Source organism: Colias croceus, chromosome 1, assembly GCF_905220415.1.
Source record: "Colias croceus chromosome 1, ilColCroc2.1".
In the NCBI taxonomy this organism is placed as follows: Eukaryota; Metazoa; Arthropoda; class Insecta; order Lepidoptera; family Pieridae; genus Colias; species Colias croceus.
The window spans coordinates 14,301,187-14,321,563 of record NC_059537.1 but is presented as its reverse complement, the minus strand read 5'-3'; the positions used below and the strand labels follow the sequence as shown (position 1 = coordinate 14,321,563).

The following is a 20,377-nucleotide window of genomic DNA, read 5'->3' as shown; positions in this document are numbered from 1 at the left end:
GCCACGCATGCGCATATCTCTTTGTTCAAGGCATCTCGTCCAGTGTATAGCTTAAATATTTCGTACTACTCTTTAATTTAATATCAAACCTAATATTACACAATAAAAAAGAATTATTTGACTTTTGTTTGAACGATACGTAGAAAAGCTACTTGACCGATTTAAAAATTCTATACACATAGGTAGGTAAGCTATAAAATCATTGTCATTTAATTGTCCGAATTGTAGTAACCTACAAAGATAAATAATATTTTTCACACCCAGACCATTAGCCAACCAATTGGTATGAGTAGATACATTAAAATGAGTATAGATAATATTTTATACCTATTATTATTAATAGAATCGTAATCGATCTGTAAATCTTTTAAAATACTCCTTCAATGTGTATTACAGTAAAAAATTACATAAGTAGTTTAGTATTCATATAATTATTATTTCATTCGCTTGCTATGGATTGCATAGCTTACACTGAAAGGATTGATAATAACTTTCAGTAGTGAGCTTACAAACTGTGTTGATAGCACGCGAATTTAGTTACTTACACTTATAACAAACTCTTACGTACAAATAAGGAACTCCAGATTCACTATAAAATTTTCTTATCATTCTGATTACAGACAATAAAAAGCTACATTCCAAATTTGAAATCTTGAACTTTTTAGGCGGCTATCATGAGATTACAATTTTTTAAAACAACAGATTAATAAATTCCATAAAGCCGCGGATACACCGTGCATTGCCGGTTTTTTGAAACTGTCGTTTAACAGCCAAGCTGTTGCCTGATATCCCGGAGCCGGGTTCAGCACCACCAGTGCTGGTGGCTGATACTCCGGTGAGGGTGCAAGTGATGGAGGTATCGAAGCCAAACAGTGGTGTACGGGAGGTACTTGAAGATAGAGACCCTAATAATCTGAATCAACATATACAGGTAATTATTGTATACAGGACATCAAATTCACAAAGATTATGAAATGAATAGATTGCTAACTATTTAAATAAGGGAGAAAAATTTGATGTTTTTTCGTTTATTATCTATTGTATCTACATTATCTTACATAGACTACTCGTTCAACGGTAAATATTTTTGAAACTGCGAAAGCTTTGTTCGGCGGGAAACGAACCCATGTATTTTATTTTACTACAATGGCGCCTTAGAGGCGGATTGCTGCTAGACCACTTTCGTGACCACACGAGTACCTAATATAATTAGCTCATTATAATATGTATTTTTATGTATTCGTTTCTTAACAATTTTTAAACATCAGAAGCTTTGATAAAATTTGTTCGTTGGATGATATTTGAACTTCTGTTTGTGGCTACACACCACTTCGCCACTTGTTGAAAATATTGAGAAATACATATTTAAAACCGTTACTTATTTATAATATTATTAAATAATGCGATTTTCCATTTTATTGTGTTTTTATATCATCTATGATTTAACTTCTTTTGTTGTTTATTTTAATTAAAATGGAAATTGGAATCGAACCCAGACCTTACGTTAGAATGATAATGACTAACACCACTATAGCACAAAGCTAGATCGATGTAATATAAGTAAATTAACACAAACAAAGGCAGTTAGCAAGAATGGAAATGAAGTCCATGAAAAACACCTCATACGACGGAAAGCCATTTGCATTTGCAACTGGGCAAAATAATGACCATATTTAAAAGCTGCGAGGCCACTTACTTGATTACGGATTTAATTAAATAATTATAACTATGCACTTCACATAAATATTAGTCCATACATTTTCACATGAAACACATGCATTCAGCATTATGTAGGTACCTATGTATGATATAAATTAATTAGGTAGTTACCTAATCAATAAATGAAATCTAATATTATACTAGTTGTGCCATTTGGTTTTACCCATATAGTATGATGTTATACTTAATAAAGCCTACATAGCCTCAATTAATTGACTAAGTATTCAACAACATTTAGTCAATTAATAAAATTTCAACACGAACCAAGTAGGTACCTACCTAGTTCCTGAGATTAGGGCGGTCTAACTCTTAAAATTACTTCTAGTACCTATATAGATAGACTATAGGTAGCTTTCAAAAATCTAAAAAGCCAATGGCTTTATCTTCCACTACCATCTGCTGAGCAAAGATTCGAAGAAGGACTGCTTTTCTAATGCCCTTGTCATTTTGTAACAGTAGTAAACAAATAACTAACCCTTACAGAGTATATATCTTATACATGTGAAGCCTCCATTGAATCCGATTTGATAAACTATTATTTCATTATATGTATTTGTCCTATCATGCTAGTTAATGAGGCCTTTTATCCAAATATATATGTTGTATCTCATATTATTGGTATATCTTATCATATTCACTTAAGAAAACTCATGCTATAAGATTTTCAGCATATAACAAAATTGGCTTCTAATCTACAAGCTAGTTATTTATGAAAGTTATACTCGTATGTATAATATTTAAAATATCTCGATAATGTGTGCATATATCTGGGGGCACGGTAGTGCCCCCGCCAAGACTAGCCAAAGAAGAAAGCGAAGCGCACGGGCACTACCTATCTTTTCTCGAAGCGCTTCGACGTTTTTTTGAACCCTCATAACTTGGGTTTGGATTATGCTAGATCAACAAAATTTTCGGGATATATTGTCAATAGCGGACTTATTGAACATATTAAGTTTTAATTACATTAGCTTTTATATTTCAGATTTTATTTATATCTAAAAAACGCTAATTTCGTCACTGACTCACTGATGATCATCAAAATTCTTAAGGTATTTCCTAATGTCCTAGAAAGCTGAAATTTTGTATGTAAGCTAGTATTAGCACACAAACAACAAAAAAATTATAAAACTTGTAACTTTCATCCCCCAACCCCTTAAACTAGGGGATGGGAGTTTGTATGAGACCTGTAATTTTAAATTAAATTTTGATGACGCTAGAGGTCTAATATAATAATCTAAAACTTGGTTCCCCTAGATATATATATGTATACTGTATAGGTACTCCTTGTTAAAAAAAAATATTTAAAAATTTAATCGACATGCAAGATATATCGAGACATTACTTCAGATCAGATCATATAAATATGAATAGAAGTGTTGCGAACGTCTCCTGCCTCTTACGTCCACACAGTAGCTAAAAATAAAAAAAAAATTAAGAATAAGAAAAAATAAGAGAGTGGGCTATAAAAAAGGCGTCTCTGATGTGCAAGAAATACACCCCAAAAAAAGAAGAAAAAAATATAAAATTTTTTTGTTACAAACAACTTACAAAAAGAAATAAAATCCCGCCAAAAACATTTTCATGTAAAATGTTGCCAACCCATGCAGGCTCACCCATATGACTCGCACTGTCAAAAAGTTATCAGATCTAATGTAGAGCCAAGCTTCTAAACACTACACGCCCTAACTCTACAAGGCCTAAATTCACAAACTCTACTCCTTAGTCAAAATATGTGGCTGACCGACCACCGACACAGACACCGACACAGACACAGACACCGACACCGACACAGACACCGACACAGACACAGACAGACACAGACACAGACAGAGACACAGACACAGACACAGACACAGACACAGACACAGACACAGACACCGACACCGACACAGACACAGACACAAACACAGACACAGACACAGACACAGACACCGACACAGACACAGACACAGACACAGACACCGACACAGACACAGACACCGACACAGACACAGACACAGACACCGACACCGACACAGACACAGACACAGAGACAGACACAGACACAGACACCGACACCGACACCGACACAGACACCGACACAGACACAGACACAGACACAGACACCAACACAGACACAGACACAGACACAGACACCGACACAGACACAGACACAGAACCAGACACAGACGCAGACACCGACACAGACACAGACACAGACACAGACACAGGCACAGACACAGACACAGACAGACACCGACACAGACACCACTACAGACACAGACACAGACTCAGACACAGACACAGACACATAATCAGACACAGACACAGACTCAGACACAGACTCAGACACAGACACCGACACAGACAGACACAGACACAGACACCGACACAGACACAGACACCGACACAGACACAGACACCGACACCGACACAGACACCGACACAGACACAGACACAGACACAGACACCGACACAGACACAGACACAGACACAGACACAGACACCGACACAGACACAGACACAGAACCAGACACAGACGCAGACACCGACACAGACACAGACACAGACACAGGCACAGACACAGACACTGATACAGACACTGACACTGACACAGACACTGACACTGACACAGACACAGACACAGACACAGACACAGACACAGACACAGACACCGACACAGACACAGACGCTGACACAGACACCGACACAGACACAGACACTGACACAGAAACAGACTCAGACACAGACACAGACTCAGACACAGACACCGACACTAGGGCATGCAGAACCGAGTCCGGTTCCAAGTTTCTGAAACCCGGTTCCAAATCGAGCTCAGAACCGGGTAGAACCGGGTTACCCGGTTCTTTTATAATACCTCGGAAAAATAACGAAATTAAACAAAAGTTACTGTAAAAGTACCTGATGGGCCTTTTATTTTACGCGGCTTGTGTCGGGTTCATACGCACTATGCGGGTAGCCGCGTTGCGGGTAGCCGTCCGGCTGACCGCAAGCACAATTATGTACGTAATATTCATTTTTATGCGCACTGCGATGCGGCTACCCGCAGACCGCTCCGGTTGCTCGGAGAGCTGCGGCCCGAGTGACGGCCAGCCGGACGGTTGCTATACGCACTGTGCGGTTCAGTCTGCGGCTGCCCGCCATTGAGTGAGTGTGTGCACGTGGTTGCAAAATGCTTGCTCTCATCTCGTGTTTGCAAATATATGATGCAAATAGATGCACCGAGTACTTCTTTCTTTGCTTTTCTTCTATACGTAACGTGTGTAAATGTAGTAAATAGCTGCAACTTCTTCCATTTCCATCTTTGAAATGGATCGACATGACCGCAAATCGCAACGGTTCTTCAACCGCACTATGCGGGTAGCCGTCCGGCTGGCCGCATTCGCAACCGCATCCTGCGGTCAGCCGGACGGCTACCCGCAATGCGGCTACCCGCATAGTGCGTATGAACCCTTATTTTATTAAATTAATAAAGAAACAAAATTTCAATACTTCTCTTTATTTATCAGTCTTATAAAAGTACCTTGTTATCATAATATCACCTATAAACTTAAACCTTATTCATTAACTGTAAACATGGGCGTAGCCACGGTGGGGCAGGGTGGGGCGCTTGCCCCACCCAGGCTTTGACCTGGAAGGTACCTAACTAAATCTAAAAATTGAATTATCCAGGTACTAACTACTAAGCTTAATATCTGTAAGAAAATTCACACTCGATTCTCGAAAGTCGACAGTCGACACAGAAAATGAGATCAAAACATTAGTATTATTTACCTCTACAATGACTGATTAACAAATAATTGTCATACGCCCAGCGACCAAACGGCTGAAGATAGGGACACATTTTGGATCTATTTCGTGATGTGGTAGGTGAACAATAAGGTGTTTTGAATAAGAATAATTCGAATAACGAATTACACGACACAGACACCGACACAGACACAGACACAGACACAGTCACAGACACCGACACCAACACCGACACAGACACAGAACCGACACCGACACAGACACCGACACAGACACAGACACCGACACCGACACAGACACAGACACTGACACAGACACAGACACAGACACAGACACAGACACAGACACAGACACAGACACAGACACAGACACCGACACCGACACAGGCACCGACACAGACACCGACACAGACACCGACACAGACACAGACACCGACACCGACACAGACACCGACACAGACACCGACACAGACACCGACACAGACACAGACACAGTCACAGACACCGACACCATTACCGACACCGACACCGACACAGACACAGAACCGACACCGACACAGAACCGACACAGACACCGACACAGACACAGACACCGACACCGACACAGACACAGACACCGACACCGACACCGACACAGACACCGACACCGACACAGACACCGACACAGACACCGACACAGACACAGACACCGACACAGACACAGATACAGACACAGACACAGACACCGACACAGACACAGACACAGATACAGACACAGACACTGACACCGACACAGACACAGACGCTGACACAGACACAGACACAGACACAGACACAGACACCGACACCGACACAGACACAGACACCAACACAGACACAGACACAGACACAGACTCAGACACAGACACCGACACAGACACAGACACAGACACAGACACCGACACAGACACAGACACAGACGCTGACACAGACACAGACACAGACTCAGACACAGACTCAGACACAGACACAGACACAGACACCGACACAGTACACTATTATATTTTTATCTATTATATATTTTTATCTAATAAAAACACTATCTGGGGGCACGGCAGTGCCCCCGCCAAGACGAGCCAAGCGAACAAGCACGGGCACTACCTACCTTTTCTCGAAGCGCTTCGACGTTTTTTTGAACCCTCATAACTTGGGTTTGGATTATGATAGATCAACAAAATTTTCGGGATATATTGTCAATAGCGGACTTATTGAACATATTAAGTTTTAATTACATTAGCTTCTATACTTCAGATTTTATTTATATCTAAAAAACGCTAATTTCGTCACTGACTCACTGATGATCATCAAAATTCTTAAGGTATTTCCTAATGTCCTAGAAAGCTGAAATTTTGTATGTAAGCTAGTATTAGCACACAAACAACAATATATAAAACTTGTAACTTTCATCCCCCAACCCCTTAAACTAGGGGATGGGAGTTTGTATGAGACCTATAATTTTAAATTAAATTTTGATGACGCTAGAGGTCTAATCTAATAATCTAAAACTTGGTTCCCCTAGATATATATAATTATGTATAGGTACTCCTTGTTAAAAAATAAATAAAACTTTAATCGACATAGGTACTTATAAAATTTTGTTACAAACAACCTTGCAAACAACTTACAAAAAGAAATGAAATCCCACCAAAAACATTTTCATGTAAAATGTTGCCAAGACGAGCCCATATGACTCGCACTGTCAAAAAGTTATCAGATCTCATGTAGAGCGAAGCTTCTAACACTACACGCCCTAACTCTACAAGGCCTAACTTCACAAACTCTACACCTTAGTCAAAATAATATGTGGCTTGGCCGTTCGTTACTACAAGAACTATTGTATAACACAAAAGTAATGCACAGTGAATTAATTTTTCACCTTACGCCGATGTGAATGTAGCGAAATGGCCAAGCCACATATTTTGACTAAGGTGTAGAGTTTGTGAAGTTAGGCCTTGTAGAGTTAGGGCGTGTAGTGTTAGAAGCTTCGCTCTACATGAGATCTGATAACTTTTTGACAGTGCGAGTCATATGGGCTCGTCTTGGCAACATTTTACATGAAAATGTTTTTGGTGGGATCATTATGACTTAAACATGACTTAAACCGTCTCCATTTGTGATAAGTTTCAAGTAGTCAATTTTCTTTTTGAACACCTATTATTCGCTTTCTATACGTACCCCATTATTTTCTAAAACGTCCCTAAAGGTAATAAATTACGAAAAAATTAGCTTTATACACGTCATGTTATTTGTTAATTAGAAAATTACTTAATCAATTTCGTAAGTTCAGTTACAACGCTTTACCAAAAATCTGAGCGATATTCCTCTATAAAATACATAAGTTCATCGATCGAGTTCACAAAGAAACGGTAAGGAACGTCGCGTGACTGGAAGCAAGGGGTGAGAATTGGTTGAACGGTCAAATATTTTTAACATAGCCGAAAGGTCATCTGTCATGTACGGTATATTAATATTACTTTATTGCTTAATTGAATAGCGAATGACTTGTAGAATATATTTATAGAGGTTTCAATAATTGCCTGGTAGAGTTTTTCGTGGGAAACCCGAAAATGTTACGATTTTTTAAGGTTCCATATTCAAGCGGTAAAACGGGTCTGAAAGACTTATATATTTGTCTGTCTGCAGAATTAAAGTTGATGTTTATTATTGGCTTTCATTTATTACAAACATAAAAACATACTTAAACAACAATAATTTTTACCTGTAATAATACCTAAATCAAATTCTACAAATATGTATTTTTTTAAACTTGAAAGTTCTTAAGAATGTACATGGTTTGTTATCCTTTTACATAAAAACAGTTAAGAAATTAAGTACAAATATAGACAAGGCTTCTTTTTTCAAGGATTGCGCTTCACGAAAAAAAACTGCAGGCTTCAGCATCTAGTTATTTATCTTTTTACACATTAATATATACTCCACAGATAATATGGGACGACGTGATCGGCGAGCCAGAGGGTGTCCGGAGTCCAGAACGAGCGTGGCGGATCAGCCACTTCTGCTTCAGGCACGCTCGCAACTGGTGCTATATAGTGCTGTCCGTGCTGGTCGCCCCGCCGTGTGCTCTGGTGTTGGGAGTGGGATTCGCGTGCTTGGCTTTTGAAGTAAGTATGGGATATGAGATATTGTAACTAAGACTCGATAGTCCATAAGCCAATGGCAATGTTTATATCTGATTTTTTCTTGAATGTAATTAAATATCAAAATAGCCAGAGATAAGTTCTAGCAAGTGACTTGTATAAAATAGTTATTCGATACAAATTTAATTACAGATGAAGTTGCCTTCTAAAATAGCTTAGTACCTCAGTTGCAGTATTTATTACATTGTGATAAAATACTAGGGTCAATGTATCACTAGCTGACCAAGCGCCAATACATGACCAAAATTCAAATATACGCGCCAATTAAGAAAATACGGCAGCCCCAGATGATAGTTTATTGTTTTTTCTATAAAGCAACATCATCTATAAAATAAAAACAAACCTTGCTGCTATTGGTCAGAAATATTGACATTTTTTCAACACGAAGATGTAATTAAGTAGGTGCCCCGTAAGTAATCACATTTTTTACTAAGAGTTTTTTATCGGGAGTTGATTGGGAAATCTTAATTTATCTTGAATGCAATCGATTACTCTTTATATGTCTTGTTATAGGCATAATGTTGAACCATTCTGTTATAGACTTTCGGCTTCATTTTTGGCATGAACAGTTTTTCATGATTTTTAGCGGCCTGGTTATCTTTTGGAGCAACAAAAACAATTTTTCGCCTATTGTTGACCAGTACCAGTATGGTCAGCTCTTGGTTCTTTATATTTTGCTAAGAAAGAATTGCTTTTTTTGTGCTTATACCTAATTTAACAAACCATATAAGCCGTCTAAGTCCTATTCCAACACCAACAATGCATCTCGAATCAACATAAACTTCAGTCAGTCATTTCCTTGAACTTCCTTCGCCCAAATTAGTAGATTTAATAACTAAAATGCAACAGCAAATAAGCCCAGCTTTTGGCAAACATTTAATATGGCCTTCTGATTCTCCGTTAAAAAAGAAGACTGAATGCTTGCCCTTTGCTACAACTTCCAAGAAATGGCAAGACTACTGGGTGTCGAAGGAAAAAGAGAAAAAAGAAAAGATTGTATGGTACGTAGGTATAGTCATTAAGGATTAATAACAGTATTGTAAGAATGATTTATAACATTTAATAAAATAAACTTCAATATAAATACAGACTTTTTTTATTTATTAAACAAAACTAATGTTCGAAGAAGGACATTTTGTCCATTTTGAAAATGGTCAACTTTTAGAGCAATGATGGTCAGATATTGGTGATCAGTGGTCAGGTATTGGTACTTTTAGCAGAAGTAACTTTCAGTCTTCAGAGTAGTTTTCATAAAACCTTTAAAGGCTATCAAATTGATACTAAGAACAATAGTTGCAGTGACTATTCAATTATCTGTGTCCCAAAAATAACATTGAACGTAACACAAATAACCCGTTTTTTATATATAGCTAAAGATAAAACCGCTTAAATGGTCAACTAGTGGTACATCAACCCTATAATATATATATATATATAATATATATATATATATAATATAACTCATTCACCATAGCTTAGAATATCATAAATGCTAACTAAAATACATTTTCTGCAATTTTCTACAGCAAATCTGGTGCGCAACCCCCTGTTTGCGCTGTGTAAAGATTTACTTAGCGTCAATCCGCACGCTCGTGCAGGCCTGCCTCGCCGTGACCGTGGCCCCTCTGATGGACGCTGTCGGCAACGCATGCAGGCACATCAGAGTCAACATGCGCAATGATGCCCCTGAAGAAAAGGATCTGCTAATTATATAAAAAAAGTTAAACGTTCGGATACGCGCACTCGTTTCGAATGATGTTTAAAATTTTGAAAATAGTATTGTTCGATCTTGATGGCAGTGTGTGTTTTTTTTGTGTTGTTCATTGTTCTTATGTAGAGAAAACGTAAACATGTACCACGGGCGAAGACGGGGCGGACCGCTAGTTAAGGATACATTTTATAGTTTATTAAAAATAATTATCATTACTTTATAGTTTATTGTATTATTATTTATTACTTATAAAAAATACTTTCACCCTTTTCACCATTCACATTATGGACGTTCGCAAAATAACATTTAAATTATTTATAACTAGCTTCCGCCCGCGACTCCGTCCGCGCGGAAAAATTAAGATTAATTTTTTTTCTAAGTATTTTTCCGGGATAAAAAGTATCCTATTTTATGCCCAGGATAATAAAGTATAATTATACCAAGTTTCATCGAAATCTAACCGTTAGTTTTCACGTGATGCCTTCACATACAGACAGACAGACAGACAGACAGACAGACAGACGGACAGACAGACAGACAGACAAAAAATTTTTTAATCAAATATTTGGGTTTGGTATCGATCCAGGAACACCCCCTGCTATTTATTTTTTCAATATTTTCAATGTACAGAATTGACCCTTCTACAGATTTATTATATGTATTATTTATAATAATATGATTGTATTCATTGTAATATGATAATAAGTTGTACCAAAGTGCCTTTACGAATAAATGTTTGAATATTTAATGTGTTTTTTTTATTATTTTCTTCCCTATCATACGTATTAACGAACCATGTAGTGATTACGCACAATAAATTGATTTATTGGTTTGGTATCTAGGTATTAGTTGATACGCTTATATTACACAATACCTGAATAATATACAAAAAAATATTAACAAAAATAATGCAATCTTTTTTTATCGCTGGCTGATGAGATTTTCCTTTCTAAAAAAACATCTTGCATTTGCCCCCAAGGGTTATTAAAAAAAAAACATTTGGGCGGGAAAATTACTATGGAAAAAAAATTTCTTTAGAAATTACTATTGTTTGACAATATCTCTTGATAACCACGTTATTTCTTAAAATATTAGGATTTTAAACACAAACATTATTAAAATAATAATTTAATTAAAATGAATGAAACAACATCTGCATCTGTAGCGCCAAGGTCTACTTTCTCCAGTAACAGCGAAATTTCGCATCAGTTTATCATTTCGAAATGCAAAAGGTGTGTGAACATTGATTATATTTATTTTGTATTATTGGTTTTTTCTTTTATTGTTGTTATTATTAATTGTATAATGATAGACAGATAGGAATTATTTGACATTGTTTAATTATTTATTGAAATATCTACAATATTACAGAAATAAAGATGTTTTGCCTAACAGAAATGAGACCGAAAACCAAGATACAGATGAATCAGATATCGAGGAGGTAATTCCAAATTGTATAAGAGTTTCAGGAACATTTAATATTAATAACGTTTTTCAGACCATTAATTTTACGCACCCAGATTATAAATACCTAGTTGTTTATTTCAATCAGCTTTCGGCTTATTTCTTACTAGCTTTCCACCCGCGGCTTCGTCCGCGCAGTCAAAGAAAAACCCGCATAGTTCCCGTTCCCGTGGGATTTCCGGGATAAAACCTATCCTAATTTCATGCAAATTGGTTCAGTAGTTAAGGCGTGATTGAGTAACAGACAGACAGACAAATTTACTTTCGCATTTATAGATAATATTAGTATGGATTTATATTTTTTGACCTTTTAATCTTTGATCAATATTATGTTAAACTCAAGAGTCTCGGTAGGTAATAGAAAGACAGATTTAATCGCAAAATAGCGACACGTTAAACGTTAATATTATTTGTAGTTATCGCATTCTCAACATTAACTGACCTCAAATGATATTCTACACGCATTGTTTAATATAGATTTTAGATTATTACTATGGTAATTGTAGAAATGTTTATACTAAACAAATGTATCAGATTGTTGTTATTATAATTCGTGGTAGAGTTCGGTGCACTTTAGTTTAATAATTAATACCTTATTTTTTAATTCCAAAAATTTTTATATTTTATATTTTATGTTGTTTTAGTTAAATTAAAATTTTAAGTTAATATGTAAGTATTATGTACAACACTGCTCCAAAACTATCTAAACAAGAGCTTTAGTTTTGTAATTAATAAAACTCTTCTTACGGAAAATAGAGCATAAATTGGTTCAATTAAAATGTACCTTATATTATTACGAGTAAAAGTTAATTATCTCGTTTATGAAGATTGGAGTTATTTTAGCGCCTGCTCGCTGTCAGCTGCAAATCAGGTAAACTCGGGGCGGCCAGCTTTACTCTACAAACTGGAGAGGTATTTATTTACATTGATTATTTATTTTTAAAATAATAATTGTTTCAGTGATGACATACAGACGCACATTCATTCCATTTAATTGAATTACGTACTCCTATAAAATGATAAATTTGTGAAATTCGGTTCTAGCCTAGCAAATTTGGTGTGGGAGAAAATAAAAGTCGTAACTCTATCTACAAAGTTAATCAAAATATTATTTTAAGGTTCTAAACTTTTCCTTTTTTTTTGTCTTTGTCTTATCTACATATACATCTATACATATAATAAATCTGTAGAAGGGTCAATTCTGCAGTACATTGAAAATATTGAAAAAATAAATACCAGGGGGTGTTACTGGATCGATACCAAACCCAAATATGTGATTAAAAAAATTTTTGTCTGTCTGTCTGTCTGTCTGTCTGTATGTGAAGGCATCACGTGAAAACTAGCGGTTCGATTTCGATGAAACTTGGTATAATTATACCTTATTATCCTGGGCGTAAAATAGGATACTTTTTATCCTGGAAAAATACGTAGAAAAAAAATAATCTTAATTTTTCAGTTTTATCCATAGACGTTGTTCCGTAGAACCGCGAACACACGTTGCGTATTATTATAGGCCTAACCGTATTTGGGGATTGGGTCCAATAGATATTTATAAGATGTTATTGTCAGAGGTCTCAAAATGGAGAAATAAACCATCCACGCGAAGACCGACATCCGCGCGGACGGAGTCGCGGGCGGAAGCTAGTCATTTATATAGTTCTGACCACAGTATTACAATATAAGTGGTTGTGACTAATAAGCGGCAGCTTACATTTTTTCTATTTTTCTTACCAGCTTCAAATTCTCGAAGAAATATCAGATCGAGCTCCAGAACATCAAATATTTGTGTCACTATTCCGACAAATAGAGCCGATTCAAATAATACTAGATAGTAAAAGCCAGGGCACTTTCATTAGTGCTGTGAAGAAAATAGTTTTTGACGATGAAATAAACGTTGACGGGAAATGTAAACTCACTTTTGTTTCTTCTAAAGATTATAGTAAGTTTATTTTCTGATTTTACATCGATTTTGCATAGTTAATTGAGCCTTTCGTGACCCATAAAGTTATTTTCTGCTAGGTTTTCGCCCGCTAGTCAAAGGAAATGTTAACATGTTTCCCTAAGTTTTAGTCTATATGTGTATCAAATTTCATCAAAATTGGTTCAGTGCTGACATACAGACACACATTCATTCATTCCATTTAATTGAATTACGTAGGTACTCCTATAAAATGATAAATTTGTGAAATTCGGTTCAGTCGTAATTAATGGTGCTACACAGTATTTACATTTGATCTAACATAAAATAACTTTGTTTTCATATACTCATACGCATTTACCAAATTCTCTTATTTATAAAATGAAAAAAAAACACGACTATCTCCAGATTTCGAAGCCTGCAAGCGCCGAATATTCTCCCTATCCCTTCCCAACGAACCTCCAAACTGTACTGACGAGGAACGAACCCTATTCCTTCGTACAGTCCTGGATTTCTCACAAAACCAAAGTGTACACACGCTAGGCGCTTTGCTTCGGTATTTAGATCTGAATTGGTCGAATTTGTGCATGGATTTGCATAGTAAACCGCAGTTTTTGGGCTTGAAAAGAATTTCGCTGTGAGTTTTTTTATATTTGTTTACTGTCTTGTGATATTTTTAATTGTAATGATATTCACTGTATTGTAATATAAACTAATCAGTTTGGTATTAAAATGAGTAGGTATCTATTGTACGTTCGAAATATAGTTATGGACATATGATAGGACATCCGGATCCCATAAAATACATTTAAATACATTTAAAGGGATACAAAAAAATGCCAGATTTTCCATAGACTTATTCGTTTTTTCTTGTAGTTCTTAATCAATGCTAATATTATAATGCTGAAAAGTTTGTTTGAACGCGCTAATCTCAGGAACTACTGGTCCGATTTAAAAATTATTTCGGTGTTAGATAGCCCATTCATCGAGGAAGGTTATAGGCGGATGAAACAGTGGGGCACAGCTAGTTTATTATATACTTATGATAAGACGGAGATAAATGAAACATGCATATAAGTTAAAACTCTACCTTAACTACATCTAAACCTATTAAAACAACATATCCCCATAGATCTGACATAGTAACAATAGACGAAGACACATACAGAGGTCTACAAATATTCAGCACACAATCTCACCCTAGTAACTTCAAGAAAGGGGTGCAAGGTTCCAATAAAGAGGGACTGAGTTTGTTCCAAATTTTTAGTAAATGCTCTTCGAAGGTTGGACATAGACGGATGAGGTATATCGGTTTCGGTCTCGGTTTCGGTAGTCGGTCTTACGATCAAATTATATTGAAATTAATTAATTTAATAGCAAAATTATAAGAAACAAGTATAATAATAATTGTACCTTAAAATATATTTATTAAATTGTAAAGAATAACTTTTTGTTATAAGATGTACACACTAGCTAATGACATTTTTATAAGTATAATGATAAAATATAAGGTATAAATTGCGATATGAATTTTGTTACGATTTCTTTAAATTATAAATTCGTTAGTTAAGTCCTGTTTTTGTCTTTATTTTCAACTTCCGAACCTTAGGGTTTAGTTTTTTAATAAGTTCATTTGCTTAGGTACATTTTTAACATTGTTTTTGAATTAATAAAATTTTATTTTTATATTTTTCGTGTATAGAATCCTGTTACGTCATCCAACAAAGGATCTAACTACGCTTAAACAGCGCCAAGACGCTTTAACCTTCTTCATGAAACCTCAAAGTGATTCTGTAGTGAGAAACATCTGTACTTCGCTACGATTCATTAAAAATGTTAATGTATGAGTTAGCCCTATGTTATTTTAATTATATAAATGATAATATATTAAGTTATTTTATAGATTTTTATGGTGTTTTTCAGGGGATATTAGCAAAAATAAAAGCGTTGTCCGCAAAGGCATATCAATGGAAATCTCTTTATAACGTTGGTTACACTTTATATTTTTTTAATTGGGCACAAGGCATTTTATTATGATGAAAATTATGTTTAATGCTAATAATTATTTTTTATCAAATAAAAATTACATACAATTTATTAGTTACTAGCTTCCGCCCACGACTTCGTACGTGCATCCCCGTTTTTCCCCGTTCCCGCAAGAATTTCGGGAAATCCTTTCTTAGGGGACGCCTACTTTATGACATCTACCTGCATGCCAAATTTCAGCCCGATACGTCCAGTTGTTTGGGCTGTGCGTTGATAGATCACTATATCAGTCACCTTTGAGTTTTATATATGTATATAGATATTATCTACAATTTCAGACGCTTTACAACGCAGTACTCATAAGTGAAATCTGTGAATCTGTAGCACGCAATAGTTTATATTTAGAAGAAATAGCTAATTTTGATACCAATAAATTATACGAGGCAAGATAGTTTGTGATTTTTTTATTTTTCTACTTCTTAACTCTCTTTCTTAAATACAATAAAATTTTCATCGTAACAGATGGCCTTATATATGAATCGAATCATCGATTTTGATTTATCAAAATCAGAAGGAAAGTTCACGGTAAAAGCTGGAGTTGACAAAGATTTGGATATGAGTAAGTTATCCCCTCCATCTTTAATATATATAAATCTCGTGTCACAATGTTTGTCCTCAATGGACTCCTAAACTACCTAACCGATTATAATAAAATTCGCACACCATGTGCAGTTCGATCCAACTTGAGAGATAGGATAGTTTTATATGGTTTTAATCTCAAATCGTTTTAGAGAAAGCGGGCGAAGCCGCGGGCGTATTTTAAGTTTTGTCAAAGTAGGTGCAAAAGATTTCAGCTAAATCGACAATTTATGATCCCTAATTTGTGGAATTTTTATCTCTTAGAACTTTGCATCGTAATTTTATAAAATTTATTCACAAAAAATATATATTAAAAATATTAGTTTTTTTTTTTACCAAAGAGAAACAAATAATGGCCAGTCTACACGGTCTAATGTCAGAAACGGCCAAAATAGAAATGGACCGTTTACCGACTTTCATAGAAGAGTGTACGATGCTGTATATGCCCCATTTGGGATACCTCCTTGGGGTAAAGGCCTGGGCCGATAACCTTACTATGGAACAGAAGGAATTACCTGATATGGAATTTATGGTAAAATTCGCGTGAAAGCTATAATTAAACTATTTTGTAAGTATTTTTTTTGGCCAAATGTAACTAACTCATCGCTATTTTTTTCAGTTTCAGAATAACGACTATATTCATTACAAAAGCAAGGGATGTGAAGGTAAGTGAAACAATATTTTAAAAATATTTTTTTTTTGTATAAAAAATAGTTTTCTTCATAAGAATAAGTAGTTAGGTAAGTTACTAACTTACCTAAAAATATATTTTTCTACTTTCTACATTGATCTGGAATCTAAAGAAAATTACTAATATTTTTGTTATATTATAAGTATTTTTATACAGAACTAGACATGATAATAGGCGACACTTACCCAGAAATAGTTGCCCACGAGACTCGCATAATGATGCGTCTCACAACCATTATATTGGAGAACTTGCATACTTTAGCAGCATTAATAGATAAATGTGCTGAATTGGACTGGTGAGGATTTTATTCGACAGGATATTTTGCTATTTTCTTGTTAACAAAGATACCTTTATTGAGGGGCAAGGTTCTAAAATAGGTTTAGTACATAATACCTATGAAAAGCATTTGCCATGTCTCACGACCCAAAAGATAGAGCAGATGCTTTTCTTTTATTTTACTAATCTATTTTTTATTAGCACCTAAGCAATCAATTTTGTTTTCACTTTTTCAATCGAACTAACCCCGATTTTCGATTTTACTCTCACGTGTTAACCGTAATTCTGTCATGATAGAGAAAAATCATTAATTAATTTATAAATAATCAATTACTATGATATTTTCACTTTTTAAACAGCCTCATAGCAATATCAAAAGCTTGTAAAGAGCTAAACTTCACTCGCCCAGAATTAACTACAGACAAAATAATACAAATAAAAGAGGGGAAACATCCCTTGTACCTCACAACGTGTGATAATTTTGTGCCAAATGATACAGATAGTAGCCTAGAAGGTGGTTTTGTTAAGATCTTGACAGGACCAAATGCTAGTGGAAAGTCGGTTTATATGAAACAAATTGGTTTGTATTGTTTTTGTTTAGATTATAAGGTCTTATTTTGGTATTGGAACCAACTAGGTTCTTCATTCGTACCTTCGGAGGTCTTAAATAAAAAAGCCTTAACAATAACCATTATCTTAAAGCAATATCTCTAGTTTGGGAAAGTGATGGCGCTAGACATAAGAAAACCTTTTTGTTCTGACGTTTTTCAACACTGAACTTAATACTGCTGTCTGCTGTTCATGTACATATACTGTTCATGTCCCTAGGAATCATTTTTCTTCATACACAGTCAACCATAAATAAAATTTCAGGTCTAATAGTATATCTAGCTCACATCGGCAGTTTTGTGCCGGCAGAATCAGCAACTATTGGCATCGTATCCAACATATTCACGAGGATACAGTCCACTGAATGTATCGCGGCTCATATGTCCGCTTTTCTTATTGATTTGAGGCAGGTGAGGCTTTCTTATAAGCAAACAAAATAATAAAATTGTTCCATTTCTGAATCAAATCTGTTTAATGTAAAATCATGTCCTCTTCCTAGTGTAAAAAAAAATCATTATAATTCCTGCTATTAAAAGACTAATATATTTATTTAAAAGTTAAATTATGTTTATTAAATAGGTAATGTACCTTTATCTTTTTTGAAACTTCTTGGACACACTGTAATAGTGTTGTTTATGCAGAACAAAAATTAACAAAAATCTTACAAGAAATAACTAAACCTAACTCAAAACTCCGCTAGATGGCGCTAGCTATCCAAGAATCGGTTTCCAACTCGCTAATCCTAGTAGACGAGTTCGGTAAAGGCACTTCAGAGTCGGACGGTCTCTCGTTACTAGCGGCTTGTCTGAACACGCTCTTATTTAAGGGGCAGGAGTGCCCGCATGTGTTTCTGTCCACTCACTTCTTGAATGTTAAGGAGTTTATTATAGACACGCCGATTGTTAAGTTTTTGGTAAGAAATCTTTGAAATTATTGATTTTTATTGCTTTAAAGCTGACAAGTGGAAAAAATCCTTGACTTGAATTAAATCCTAATTTTTTATGAAAATTATTGCATACAAATCGTGTCCAATGATGAATAAACTAATTTGGAGCAATATTCTGAAATTAATATTTATTTAATAATATTTTTTGTCTCATTTAACAATTATTACCTATACAGAGGAGTGATCAGTGAGGATAATTCAGAGTAATAGCAGGACTATTAAGTCTGAATGGATCAGAAAATCAAACACTATTTTTTTCTCAATCCCTTGCAAATGGAAATATTACACACATTTAATGATAATAATTAAATTAAATAAATAATAATTAATTTAAATTTAATTTCATTTAATTTTTATTTTACATTAAATATTATATTCCAGAGTTTCGAGCACATAATCCAAGATGGCGAAGTGATATTTCTGTTCCGTATAACGGAGGGTAGTTGTGAATCTAGTTTCGCCCACCAGGTGGCGCGCTCTAGCGGTATTGAAGACCATGTACTAGCGCGGGCTAAAGATGTTCTGTGTGCTATGAATGTAAATAATAATCACTACATAGTATAAAACAAAGTCGCTTTCTTTGTCCCTATGTCTCTTTGTATGCTTAAATCTTTCAAACTACGCAACGGATTTTGATGCAGTTTTTTTGAATAGATAGAGTGATTCAAGAGGGAGGTTTTAGTATATAATTTATTAGGTTTAAGCCGCGGGCGGTAAGCTAGTTTAACTATATATTTTACTAAAATGAGAAAATACAATTTTAAACACTTATTTTAGCTTCAACTGTATGTTTAACCAACTCCTTTTGGTGAACGATTTTGATCCATTGACCACTTGTTACAGGACAGTTTTTGTTAAAACTTTGTACACATAGTAGTTAACTATCGTGAATTACGAAAATAATAAAAAAATACGTGTGGCACTCGGGGACTGCCGCGGTAAAGCTATTGCATGCCTTCAAGCCACACCTCCGCCCGTCGGAGTGGGGAGCGTGAGGTTTTTCGTTACGGAATTTCTCGATTCGGTCCCCGCGCTCAAGGCCCGCGATAGAACCTATGCAATAGCTTAAAAATATTTCCGTTAAGAATGTTAAGTTTGTCACGAAAATTTTCTTAACATGTTTAAGTCTACAAATAAATAATTTAATTTTGTTGCCTGTTCATGAAGACACATATTGTATTTTAAAAAATATTTTGTGTTTCAGAATAACCAACTACCAAAGCCTAACAAGAAAATAATGGAGAAATTGAACAGAATCACACATAAAACCAAGAGACAGCTGATTTCTGAAGACATTTAATAAAAAATCAATTTCTTACAATAAACATTTAATAATTAAGCTTAGCAACATTGATTTATAAAATTTCAAAATATAAAAAATAACTTTTTTATAAATAGCGCTACATTTAAATAAATACGGGAATGTTAATTCTTTAGGAAATATAGTGTACGTCATTGTATTCGTTTCAAATTAGATTCAATATAATAAAAGA

At 35.1% G+C, this 20,377-nt stretch overlaps 2 protein-coding genes across 3 annotated transcripts; both read left to right on the top strand.

The window, feature by feature from the left end:
• The first annotated feature begins 455 nt into the window (after positions 1–455).
• On the top strand, positions 456–10,411 carry LOC123693874 (caveolin-3-like). Of its 2 annotated transcripts, none has more exons than XM_045639138.1 (3): positions 456–931; positions 8,429–8,608; positions 10,171–10,411. In XM_045639138.1, exons 1-3 carry the CDS (start codon positions 851–853, stop codon positions 10,357–10,359), a joined length of 450 nt encoding a protein of 149 aa, XP_045495094.1. In that variant the 5' UTR covers positions 456–850; the 3' UTR covers positions 10,360–10,411. The 2 variants fall into 2 exon arrangements, with proteins under 2 accessions (XP_045495094.1, XP_045495103.1); XM_045639147.1 differs by lacking the exon at positions 10,171–10,411 and adding an exon at positions 9,554–9,871.
• A 1,081-nt stretch (positions 10,412–11,492) lies between these two features.
• On the top strand, positions 11,493–20,184 carry LOC123706077 (mutS protein homolog 5-like). The gene is made up of 18 exons (XM_045655220.1): positions 11,493–11,527; positions 11,727–11,796; positions 12,663–12,731; positions 13,554–13,758; positions 14,146–14,374; positions 14,870–15,040; positions 15,440–15,578; positions 15,661–15,723; positions 16,062–16,166; positions 16,246–16,342; positions 16,704–16,894; positions 16,982–17,027; positions 17,210–17,348; positions 17,689–17,909; positions 18,203–18,348; positions 18,639–18,851; positions 19,266–19,421; positions 20,089–20,184. The coding sequence occupies exons 1-18, from the start codon at positions 11,493–11,495 to the stop codon at positions 20,182–20,184; spliced, it is 2,391 nt and encodes a 796-aa protein (XP_045511176.1).
• Positions 20,185–20,377: the final 193 nt, after the last annotated feature.

Bases quoted from the DNA above. Each gene is read 5' to 3' on its own strand.
- LOC123693874 (XM_045639138.1), top strand. From the start codon at position 851: ATGGAGGTATCGAAGCCAAACAGTGGTGTACGGGAGGTACTTGAAGAT. The intron at 932-8,428 runs GTAATTATTGTA...TATACTCCACAG, and splicing joins ATCTGAATCAACATATACAG to ATAATATGGGACGACGTGAT. The intron at 8,609-10,170 runs GTAAGTATGGGA...AATTTTCTACAG, and splicing joins TCGCGTGCTTGGCTTTTGAA to CAAATCTGGTGCGCAACCCC.
- LOC123706077 (XM_045655220.1), top strand. From the start codon at position 11,493: ATGAATGAAACAACATCTGCATCTGTAGCGCCAAG. The intron at 17,349-17,688 runs GTGAGGATTTTA...CTTTTTAAACAG, and splicing joins AAATGTGCTGAATTGGACTG to CCTCATAGCAATATCAAAAG. The intron at 17,910-18,202 runs GTTTGTATTGTT...ATAAAATTTCAG, and splicing joins GGTTTATATGAAACAAATTG to GTCTAATAGTATATCTAGCT.